The 12,947-nt window shown below is 33.0% G+C and overlaps 1 protein-coding gene across 2 annotated transcripts; it reads left to right on the top strand.

Moving 5' to 3' along the window:
* Positions 1 to 5,681: 5,681 nt before the first annotated feature.
* LOC128556437 (uncharacterized) lies at positions 5,682 to 10,913 on the top strand. 2 transcript variants are annotated; one of them, XM_053541615.1, is made up of 2 exons: positions 5,682 to 5,788; positions 8,848 to 10,913. In XM_053541615.1, the coding sequence occupies exon 2, from the start codon at positions 8,849 to 8,851 to the stop codon at positions 10,157 to 10,159; it is 1,311 nt and encodes a 436-aa protein (XP_053397590.1). In that variant the 5' UTR covers positions 5,682 to 5,788; position 8,848; the 3' UTR covers positions 10,160 to 10,913. The 2 variants fall into 2 exon arrangements, with proteins under 2 accessions (XP_053397590.1, XP_053397589.1); XM_053541614.1 differs by lacking the exon at positions 5,682 to 5,788 and adding an exon at positions 5,809 to 5,991.
* The last annotated feature ends 2,034 nt before the right edge of the window (positions 10,914 to 12,947 follow it).

Below are 12,947 nucleotides of genomic sequence, written 5' to 3' on the forward strand. Positions count from 1 at the left end.
TTAAGCTATTATGGACTTGGGTTGGCCGTTTCGACTTATGAAGTCTGGTGAGATCAAGACATTAATTTTTAAGGTACAAAAGGCGTAATTAAGGGAAATTTCAAAACCAAGTTGCATTCTTGATAACATGTTTAAATAATAGCAAAGTTTTAAACCTGATCTTCACTCGATACACAATTATTTAAAAGGTCAAATGCACACTTTTTACACAAATAGCGTCGAAAAATCACGTTTTCGCCTAGCCCTAAATAGTTGTGACGTTTTCTTTTCTACGGCGATAAATTTAGTTTCGTGGCGTTCATTCTATTACAAAAGTAATTATTGTTCGTGTAATATAACATGCCCGTTGAAACTTATACGATGATGTAATTTCCAATATGTACTCCGACTATTCACCGAAGGAATGCTTACTTTATGCAAACATTCTGCCAAAATCTTTCTACGAACATTTTTTTTTTCGAGCAGACTGACCTAAGTAGTGTGTAAAAACTATCCCATAGATTAAAATACTAAAATTAAAATATTAATTTATGTTACTTTAAAATGAGCAAAAACAATACGGGGGTCTCAAACTTCGTTTTCGCTGTATTGTTTTAATTTTTCTCCTACCCCACTTTTCACGTGCATATTTTGAACATCAAATTTGCAGGAAGAACTGTTTGTATGTAGGGGAAAATAAGTTAATCACAAAAAAAAACTTTACAACAACATAGATTTCATTTTAAGCGTATTCTAATTTTGTAAGCAATTTTCTGATTTCTTTCCGATATTTATAGTCACACTTGCATAATTATCTGAATGCATGTTACACACACACACAAACGTAATAAAAAATTGATACTTCTTATTAAACATCTTACTGCTCGTTCTTTACTCCATAGAATTTTCTTTAATTTTCCGTTCCTGAAATGTTTTTGCATAAAACGCGATTACAAAAAAAAAAAAAAAAAACACAAAAAACATTGACTACCGGGTTCATTTAACGCTACGATGCTGTCTAAGTTGGGAAGTTTAAGCACAGTTAAAACGTATCGTCTTTTTTCCCGCGTTTTTCAAACAAGTCTATATCGTCTGCATGGCCAGCTTGTGATGAGAAATATCGAGTTTTCTCTCTCTTGATTATCAATTGTTTTTAAGCAGTTCCCGCCCCCCCCCCCCCCCCCCCCCCCACCCCTGATTGGATTGTCTCCCTTACTTTAGCTAAAGTCGTTTTTTTATATAGTTACCTATATAAATTCTGTAAAAAAAATTGGTTTTTATTTCACAATAAATATGAACAGGAACAAAAAAATCCGTATTGTGCCTTTTCACTTGCATATTTTTCCTTCCGTATTGTATGCTGCCGGACTACTTGCATTAATATGCATGACCTGACACAGTTCTATAAGTAGCGCACATAAAAACTTCACTTAGTTCAATTTTAACATCGATAAAGATTGAAGATTTAGTTCAAAAAGAAGACAACTAACAAAAAATGTATATAATAAAAGGTCATTTTAACAATACCTAGATCTGGGATTTTGTATTCGGCTCTCGTGGATTTTGCAAGGTTGGATAACACTCGGTGTTTGCCCCCTCGTGAGATCCGATCTGGCAAAAATCCACTCGAGCCAAATACAGCATCCCAGATCGAGCTACTGTTATAATAACCCTATTGTATTAATAAATCACTTTCATATATTTTGCATTGATCGTGGTATTGCTATGGGCAAAACATTGAAATAAAGCTATAACTTCTGTTACTTTATGGATTCATATATAAAGATTATCTCTGTAAAAAATAAATCATTTAGTAAAAACATAAAAAAAACATTATGTTAGCTTACGATGTTACGGAATTCGTGTTTTTATATAACAGAAAATAAATACATATACTATTAGATAAATTTATATCCTTTTGTTTTAAAACTTCAAAGTCCGCCATAAGAAAATGGCCACGTATTTCGAAAAAACAAGAACAACAAAGAAAAAAACAACATGTAAAGTAAGTTTCCTCCTTGATAAAAAACGAGACTAAAGCAAAGACACATGTTTTTGTTTGCATGCACTTGTCTTTATAATGGTATTTTAATGTAACTTCACATGCCTAGAGGTTTTCTCTTTAAAACATGAAAAAGGTCATAAACTAAGCAGTAAGGTATCTGACATAAATATAAATTTCAAGCTGTATAAAAAACTTGATTTAACAGGCATGTTAATAAAATACGCACAAATATTTGACTGATTTCCAAATTTAACTGGACTTGATCCTTTCTGTTGCCAGATAGCCCTTTCTGTTACCAGACAGCTGTAAACTGCAAGGTTTTACATGTCATTGAGAAAAAAAAAAGAGATAAAAAGGAAACTTTTCAATTAATGAATATATTGGTATATGATAATCATAAACCTTTAGAAAACGTCACTAAGTTACAAAATAGTTCTGCTTCATCTGTCTACTTTTTAATAGTGTGAAAAATTGACAAAAAGCAAATCTAAAGCGCCATTCCTGTTAACGCTTAGTTTACAGTTCAGTCATTAAATTATGACTATTATGGTGCCTGTGTTGCATTCTTTTCACAGACAAAACCGAGAAAAATGACAATCGCATTAAGGTCTAGATAATCCCACTGGAAAGTATGCTTTTATTTATTTCATTTTCAATCTTGGTTTTTCCTAGCTAAAAGGGGCATGGTATTGCTTATTGATATTTTCCCCCTAATTTGTACATCTTTTGAATTCACGTTGCATCTTTCATTTAAATAAATGTACCAATTCCTCTCCCCACTCATAAGTTGAAAATATGTCATTATAATGTTCATAAAGTTAGGAACACCTACATGTGTGCTAATAAGTTGCCATATTTGGAAAACGTATGATTTATTTGCCTCTAAAGTGAATGAAATTGTAAATGTTAGTGATTTTCACTATATGCTCAACGTAAGTGATAGTGATACTTTTAAAACAAAATTGGTAGCAAGAAGATATTCAGTTGGAATAAATATTTTCAAGATAATACAACCAACAAAGCACATATAATACACCGTCATGCCTCGTTTCATTCTTATCGGATTTTTTTTTGCAGTAACATCGGCATCGTAGGTTCGCTTGATAGATGATATTTTTTTAAAAAATGTGAAAAATATTGTTATGTATATCTTTGATGTTAGACAAAATTGCGTCATTTAAAAATCTAATTCTATTAGTCTTTTTTTTTGAAACAGTCAGAATGCTTGAATTTCACATTGGCCCTGCTTTTTCGTATTGGCCCTGCTTTTCTCATATTTGGCTCAGTTATTCGAATATTCGATCTAATACAGTGTGGAATACTGTAAAGTTGAATAATAAAAAGATATACAAACAATAAATAGGGACATGGCGCAAATAATTCTGAGTTTCCTATTTTCCCGACCCTTGGGGTATTCGTGGACGAGTGATTAAGGTCACTGATTTTGAATTACTAGTCCTTACCGATGCGGGTTCGAGCCGCACAGTTAGCTTACGGAAAGTTGATGGTTCTACTCAGGTGCCTAGGTAATAAAATAATGCACGAAGTTGAAAATTGACTTAGGACCTAAAATTGTGTCGGTGCAATGTTAAGCCAAACAAAGAAACAAACTTTTCCTTACATTATTTGTATTTTTGCTAAAACGTCTTTGCTAATTGATTTATGTTTGAAATAAAGGTAGCATTTTCATTAAATAATAGCATTAAAGAATTTGACAAGGACATACATCACTACTACAATTTCGGGTCTTATTTTAGCTGATTTCACAGTGTGTCCGTTTGATTGAATAATATACTTTTCTTACACCCAAATAGTGATCAAATATGACTCCGACTTTTCTTATGATTTTTATTCAGCAGTCACAACATTCTTCAAGAGAATGTAAGTTACAGATGTTTAATAAGGATCATGATGTGTGCTGCCGTCACTTGACGTTTCTAAATTTTATAAAGATTAAAGAAGACAAGCTGTTAAGTCTGATTATGCCTAAAGAGGATGTTAATATGGTAATTATTTTAAAAAGTGAAACACTCGACATTCGATTTATTACTGTTGCTGAACTGAACGTTCATATTGTGCATTTTGATGAAGATTGAATTTCAGTGATCATTAAAATTAAAGGGGTGATAAAATTACCTCCCTTGAGATATAAAGCCCTATCAGTGATTAACAAAGTACTCCCAATCGTTCAATTTACATATAACCAGGGATACCTAATATAATGAATGCTTTTATATTCGATAAATTGCAATTTAAAAATTCCAAATAGGCATTACACGATATTGCTGTCACTGTTTCATTGTGTGCCCCTTTCTCTTTCTCACATCTTCAAATCCTAAGCGTAGCGTAATAGGAAATGTACTTTAGCCAAATTGGCACATCTATAAAATGTAGTGAAACGTTGTGATAACTGTATATGTTTTTTTTTTCAAGAAAGATGTCTTATCTTGCGAAATTCGGTATACCCTTTAACTATTAACTACTTTTCAGGCAAAAAATGCCATGTTTGGTGGCGTAATTTGGAGATATTTTGATAGGCATATAAATGTTCTAAATGGATAAATGCTTCATTTGCGGCCAGATAAGATTAAAATTCAATCTGATGTATATTTTTCTTTCCTTGTTTACTTTTCGACTTCACATTTTCACCCAAAGTAAAATGTTTCTCTTTCACTAGCTATTTATCTCAGTGAAGAGTAACGGATGTTTTCTGTCAAGTTGAACACAAAATTTTATTACCTTGATTTAATTGTATTCAAACTAGCTGTATTAAACTAAAACGGGAACATGTGTGTGATATGAGGTGTGAAATGTGAAATATTATCTATTATAATACCCGAATGCTAACAAGTAAAGACTCCTAAATTCTGTCTTCATTTTGGTTAATAATTACTTTTTAATGTTAAATAAATCATTTAAATCGTTATGTTAAATTTCTAGTAAATGTTTTGACGATTATATCTTTTCGTTATAATAAAATAAATATTGCATTCCTGAGAGGGTGATATGAAAAATGTTCACCCCTTGAAATATGTATAGACCTCGGCTGGCGCCTTGGTCGATATTCATATATCTCGCGGTGAACATTTTTCATATCACCCTCTCAAGAATTCAATATTGATATAATATCATGGTTACATATTAAGAATATATACGTGTTATGTATTCAAGTTATTTCCGCTTTAAGTGAAATTTGGATAAAATTGCTACTTACATAAGGAAGATATCGCAACATCAAATCATACAACAAATTGTCTTAAGACAAATGTGTTGAAAACATAGTAAAATAAAAGAATGAATAGAGGATCAAAATTGTATTTCTTTTCAGTACCGCACTATGTTTAGTTAAATTAGTATTTAAGAGCGCTAGCCTTTATATTCAACACCTATATAAATACTCGTCAAGTATTGTATGCAAATACTTGATTTCTTATCAAGAATTCTAATTCTGTGTTCCCACGTCCACAAGTTCTTAAGATTTTGAAATTACTTTGAACTAAAATATATTAGTAATACGTTATACTAATTATAAAAGATAGTGTGTAATGTGTCATTTTAAGATGTTTGACAGGAGTAAATATTGCTGCCTTCTCATGCGCAGAAACATGTGAGGAACTAAATCTTCCCAGTGCACACAATACTCCTATCTTATTTACTTCCCCTTCATAATTTATTATGCTATCGCACTGAAACGATAAACTTACTGACTATCCTATACAATACACACATAGAAATTTAAGGATCAATAATTGTGTACTGCTGAAATAAACGTCTCTTGAATGTGGATATTTATGACTAAGTCAGGTATGTTTAGTAGCTCTATATATACATCGTGTTAGTATTAGCTTTTCTATAGTTCATTGTAACATGAATGCGTGTTTGAATGTGATCAATGTTACATCGTGAATGTATGCTTGATTTTGACATATGTAGAACATTGCAGTTATTATGCAAATACAACATTTAGGCGGATCTTCCTTATTTGTTGAACAGAATATATAAACGAGGTGAGTGATAAAAGTCAGGATCTGTTAAAATATTTGCACGAACGGCAACATTGTTCATCCTCACATCCTTGACTCGTGCTCATTGTCTTATTTAACAAGTGGACCGTTTTATTAGTTGTTTATAAAATAAATATCTAAAATGTTTCTCTTATTCAACGCAAACTTCAAAATACATTTGATTCAACAGTTGTGCGTGTGTCCATCAGTGAACACTCTCTGATAAAAATTATTCTGCAGAAATTATTCGTCAAGGTATATGAACAATGTTTGTCATGTTTGTATTGTTGTTGTTGTATTCTGAAATATATACAACACAGTTAAATATTGTTTTTCTACTACATTTACTATCAATGATACAATATTTTTTAATCGGTCGTTTTATATACTTGAATTCTTTTGAACTAGGATAAATAGTTTATTAAGTATTGCTAAATCTAGTAGTTTCAATGTTAATCTCATGATATAGAGATATCCCTTTTTTCAGCTCACCACAGCACAAAGTGCTCAAGGTGAGCTATTGTGACCAGTCATTGTCCGGCGTCCGTCGTCAGTCGTCCGTCAACATTTGCCTTGTGAACACGCTAGAGACCACAGTTTTGACCCAATCTTTATGAAACTTGGTTAGAATGTTTGTCTTGATTATCTCTAGGTCAAGTTCGAAACTGGATTATGTGGGGGGTCAAAAACTAGGTCAGTAGGTCAGATCAAAGGAAAAGCTTGTGAACACTCTAGAGACCACATTTTTGACCCAATCTTAATGATATTTGGTCAGAATGTTTGTCTTGATAATCTCTAGGGCAATTTTGAAACTGGGTCATGTGGGGTCAAAAACTAGGTCAGTAGGTCAGATCAGTGGAAAAGCTTGTGAACACTCTAGAGGCCACAGCTGTGACCTAATATTTACGAAACTTAGTCAGAAAGTGTGGCTTGATGATTTCTATGTCAAAGTTTCAATCTGGGTCATGTAGGATCAGAAAACTAGGTCACCTGGTCAAATCAAAGGAAAAGCTTGTGAACACTTTCGAGGCCACATTTGTGACTCAATTTTTATGAAACTGGGTCAGAATGTTTGTCTTAATCATTTCTAGGTCAAATTTGAATCTGGGTCATGTGGGGTCAAAAACTAGGTCACTAGGCCAGCCAGACCAAAGAAAATCTTTTCAACACTTTAGAGACCACAATTTAAGTTTGAAACTCATGGGAATTAGTCAGAATGTTTGTTTTGATAATCTATAGGTCAAGTTCAAATTTGGGTCATGTGGGGTCAAAAACTAGGTCAACGGTCAAATCAAAGAAAAAGCTTTTGAACACTCTAGAGGCCACAGTTGTAACCAAATCTTTATGACATTTAGTCAGAATGTTAGTCTTGATGATCTTTAGGTCAAGTTCAACTCTTGGTCATGTGGGGTCAAAAACTAGGTCAGTAGGCCGGATCAAAGGCAAATGTCCATATATTTCTCAAAAATAGATATATTGACAATATATTAACCAGAAGAGTAAAGTTATGAGCATTTAATATTTTCATGTAAAAGAAAATTTTGTGATCAAGGAAATATAACTCTTCTTGGACATGGAGAGCAGAAACATCAAAGGGACACAATGTAGTGAATATTTTCTAATTGGGTGCATTTGATTTAACATTCAGCTGTGACCTTGATTGCTAAATAATCATCCATGACACTGTGGGCTAAAATATAGAACAGCTGAAACATTAGAGCTCCAACCGGAATTCGAACCCAGGACCTCTCACACCTAAGGCAGACACTCTACCACTTCCCTATAAGAGAAGTAGCTGTTGCTAGGCAGTTTGTTTGTTTGTTCTGGGTTTAATGCCGTTTTTCAGTCATGTAACGGCGGGCAGTTAACCTAACCAGTGTTCCTGGATTCTGTACCAGTACAAACCTGTTCTCCGCAAGTAACTGCCAACTTCCCCACATGAATCAGAGGTGGAGGACTAATGATTTCAGACACAATGTCGTTTATCAAATAGTCACGGAGAACATACGCCCAGCCCGAGGATCGAACTCACGACCCCGAGATCCGTAGACCAACGCTCTACCTACTGAGTAACCGGGCGGACTTTAAGTGTACCTAATACATTACGTGAATGGGAACAATTTTGTGACAGTAACATCATAATCGGTGTAATCCGGATTATCGGCGTATTCGCTTCGTTACCTAACTGTAATTTTCGTGTAAAGAAAAAAATATCTTGTAATCTTATGTTGCCAACGTTTCAATCGGTCAAAAGTGCCTGAATTTCTCTGACTTGTTTTAAAGAGTATGATCTTAATAACTGGTAGTACCAGTGAAATATAACTTACACTGAATATTTTATCCCTTTAGCAGCGGGCGAACGGCAAAGACAGTGAGCTTTGTCCGAATATAAGCAATCATTTTACCAGTTTTCAGAGGATTTTAATTGATTGGAAAGTACAGTTATACAAACTAAATACCTTTCTGCAACACATGAAGTCATTAGCATTCACTGTCAGTCAGTATTTTGACTAAGATCGACTGTCATTCATTCATTCCAATAATTTATTGACAGAGTCCGTTGTTTTTAATCGTAACCGGTGCACTTGTAAAAACCACTTAGTCTATATTTTGAAAAATCAAAGTATGTGAAGAGCTGTGGTACGGACTCTACATGATATTTTACTTAACCGTGCGTGTCTCTGATAACCCGGAGTATAATGTATTCAACGAAATATTTACATGTACACTTTTCTGCGTCTGAATACCTTTCAATGTCGTATTGATTATTCTGTTTGTTTTAATATCACAGTAAGTATTTAATCATTTTTTAACTAATTTTCTTTTGTTGCTTGAATAATTCGTACCACTGCATTTCAGAATGGCTGCAGATAAATATTACAATATAGAAACGAAGCTGTCAAAACTAAAGGAGCTTTGTCAAGAAATCATTGAACGTTATGGAACTGTGTCTGATATTGTTAAGATACTAATTAATGAGTATCTATTCCAGCCAGAAATCAAACAGCATATAAAAGAGGCCTCACAGATATTTTCAACTATTGATTCGGAGAAGCAGAAGTGTGACCGTCTTATGAGTTTGGTAATTAAGACTATAGAAACGTTTGAAATAAAAAAGTCAGATATAACACATATAAATAGTACAGTGAAACTGGAAGCTGTTCCTACATATATAAATCACGTACCTAAAGAAGAAGAAACCAGCGTTTCAACACAGACCATTGATGAATTTAGAAAAAATAATTCATCTGTATTATTTGCATTATGTGGCCGTGGAAACGATTTTGATTCGACCTTATCTTATTTCGATTCTTTAGGCGATAAGCAGAATATAAGTAAAAGTAATATTGACATGTGTGAAGTCATCAAGAGCCTTACTTACACTAAGGATTGTAAAGTTCAGGAAAAAATGCCGATAGAAAGCTCATCTATTCTTCTTCCAAGGTTTACAAATTTGAAAATAGGAAACCTCTCAGAACTCGATAAGATTAAAAGACTAAAAGACATTTGTGACTCTATACACAAAATAAAAGATGATAAATTAAATTCTTCTCATCGTCATCGCATGGAAACTGAAAACCCAGTGCGTGTCAATTTTCGTCTCAGAGATGACGCAACTCATAGAGAATCAAAAATGTATAGAACTTTCAACGCGATATTGCGAAATAATATTCGTGATTATAGTGGTCATGGAAATTGTAGACCAACTGGAAATGTCTTACACAGTCAAATATATACAGAGGTGAACGAAGAAATAGATCTATATTCATATGATTCGGGTGATATGATAGTAATGCCTAATGATATTGAAGGTAATCAAGAACAGCTGAGTGAACTTATACAGTTCATGAAGCTGTCGAATAAAAATACATTCGATGTGCAGATACAACAAAGTTTAGGTTTGCAATCAATGGGAGATAACGAATCGTATGAATTAGTTGTTGATATTACTATCAACCAATCTTCAAGAAAGCCTCTGAAAAAACGGTTCAGTTTCCGGATGCATGTTGTGAAGTCTGAAATGTTTGAGAATGCATTGAGAGACTGTCAGATTTATTCACTTGAGTTGACATATACCAATATATTCCCAAGTGATTGTAGGATGTTTATTGCATTGCCGATATATGGAGATGGTTATCTAGACAGGAAAGACAGGCTTGACACACACTGATGTACAAGCAACATTATTATATTTTCTCTTTAAAATCAGATGAATTGTATTTTACCTACTAAACCAGTAATTATACTTTAGTTTAGAAAGAATCATAAAATCTACAATAGATATTGATTAGAGGAAACACTTATCAACAGGTTTTGCAACGTTTCATCAATAAAAGATGAGATGTGTAACACATGGGTCAGTGCTTAATGGACAAAGAAATCTGTTACACATTGTGTTTTTACTCTCAATGCGTCAGTAATAAGATATCGCCAACACATATGCTAAAAACTTCAGCACATTTTCAACACATAAATTGTAAAATGGACTAGGTATTACACGTATCGAAAAGGTATGCAACAGTAAATCAATGCAATTTTAGTCGGACACAATGCATGTGATAAAGAACTGCGATTTTCACCTTAAACTAGTAGAAATTACATCTTCTAGAGAGAAAGGAAGTACATGATATCATGTTGATATAATGTAATAAAAGACACCATACAAGGCATATGTTCTCCGTGTCTACTCTTCATCTACATAATCATGAAGATTGATAAAGGGTTGTGAGTTGTAATTTCATGTTTGTTTAATACATCTTGAACTTTGAAACAGCACAGTGATTGAACTACAAACGATACTATATATGTCTTTGCAGGAACTTATATAAAGCCTAACTATTCTGTTCGTAAACTATCTTACCTGACTAATGTGTTTTGAAGTTATTTTCAAGCATATTTGATACAATTTTCTAGTTGTTTTTTTTTTTTTTTAAAGAAAAAGGAAAATGCAACATTTGGCAACGTTTTTGATAGAAACAAATAAGAAATTTGGCGAAAAAAAAAATGACAGTCATACTACAAAAGCATGTAGCCATTTCAAAACTAGTCATGCAATGATACGACAGCTAATATCGACACAACCGCATAATCGTTCTTACCTTTTATTATATACCTATATAAATTCTGTAAAAAATCGGCTTGTATTTCACAATTGAATATAAACAGACAGACAAAAATTCCGTGTTGTACCTTTTAAATTCCGTATTGTACCTTCCGTATTGTATGCTGCCGGACTATTTTCATTAATATGCATGACCCGACACATTTCTATAATAGCGCACATAAAAACTTCACTAAGTTCCATTTAATATCGATAAACATTAAAAATTTCGTTCAAAAACAAAACAAGAATCAAAATGGTAAAGGTATATAATAAAAGGGTCATTACAACAGAAGCTAGATCTGGGACTTTGTATTTGGCTTTGGCAAAATCCACTCGAGCCGAATACTGCATCCCAGATCAAGCTACTGTTATGATAACCCTATTATATAGGCAATGTTAAATTTGTCATTTTCTAACTGTATTTTATAGTGGTATTGACTAAAAACATTGTATGGTTTATGCCTAATAAAATTCGTATTCGTATATCAATGTAATGCAACTCATTTAATTATATTTTGATGGTAATACTATTATGTAAATCTTAGTTTGTATGTATTTGAATATGAAGCCGTATTTAGGAAACTTATGTCATGAATTTCATATTTGATCATATAGGTATAAGGGAAGAACGATTCTGTCACCGTTATTGACACTAAGAAAATTGTATTGAAAACGTTTTAAATTGCGTGCATATTTATCAAATAATTAAAATTGGTATACTGGGCAGAAATTGTTCACGGTGTATTTGATGCTTAGCATCAACTGTTTTTATATGTTTATTTACTAAATGACAGCATCAGCTTTTCGTGCAGATAATATGACTTCATTTTACTCTTATGTATTCTATAAAGGTGGCATTTAGCAAGCGACACTTATTATCATCTACGAAGGCAGAGGGATACAGTTTCCGCAATGTCAGTCCGTCCGCCTGTATGCCATTCCGTCAATCCAGTCCAGCCTTCCGTCAGTTCAAAGCCATACCTATAGCAATGTTTAGACAGTTAATATAAAACATGGTACAAATATAGAAATTCAATCAATGTTAACTGCTGTAAGAGAAAGCTACCCTGCAAATTTTCAGTCAGATAGTTAGAGACAGAATTTGTAACCCTTTATAAATGTATAGATATTAAATATATGAATTTTTGATTCCATATTTTCTTTCCATATTTTGTCAGTCATATCTCAGACATGGTTTGAAGGGTTTCAGTTGAATCCGATTGAAATGTTATATACTATAGGGCAATGTTTCAATGTCAGATTGGTTAAGGAAGACATTCTATAACCCGCTATAGTAATACATATAGTACATAATGTTTTCATTCGAATGTTTGTGTTCTCCTAAAGACATATCTCTGAATTGCGTTGTAGGATTTCAGTGAAAGAAAGATGATAATGTTAACTGCTATGGAGAAATGCCTCGCAAGTTTCAGTCAGATTGCTTGAGAAAAACATGATTTATATCCCTTTTGTTCTAATATATATTTTTAGTAAATCTTGCATTTTCTGTCCGCCCTGGATCGAATCATAGATATGATTTGTAGGCTTTCAACAGTGAAAAATTAATGTTAACTGCTGTAGGGAAATGCGGCCTTGCAAGTTTCAAACAAATTTCTTGAAGATACAAGATTTTTAGCCCTTGTCTTTATATTTTGCTACATGAATAGTGTTTTAATTCAATTTTCTGTACGTCCAGAGTTTTATCCCAGCCGCGGTTTAAACTTGGTAAATATTTTAATTGTTATTTGGGAGTGTTGCACTGAATTGCACTGAAATGCTTGGATATACGCTGTCGAGAAAATCCATATCAGGCGAAGCAATGTAACGATTTTATCTTGCTGACTACCTTTTACTT

This window comes from Mercenaria mercenaria, chromosome 4, assembly GCF_021730395.1.
Source record: "Mercenaria mercenaria strain notata chromosome 4, MADL_Memer_1, whole genome shotgun sequence".
Taxonomy (NCBI): domain Eukaryota; kingdom Metazoa; phylum Mollusca; class Bivalvia; order Venerida; family Veneridae; genus Mercenaria; species Mercenaria mercenaria.

Excerpts from the sequence above, each read along its gene's own strand:
- LOC128556437 (XM_053541615.1), top strand. The coding sequence starts at position 8,849 with ATGGCTGCAGATAAATATTACAATATAGAAACGAAGCTGTCAAAACTA.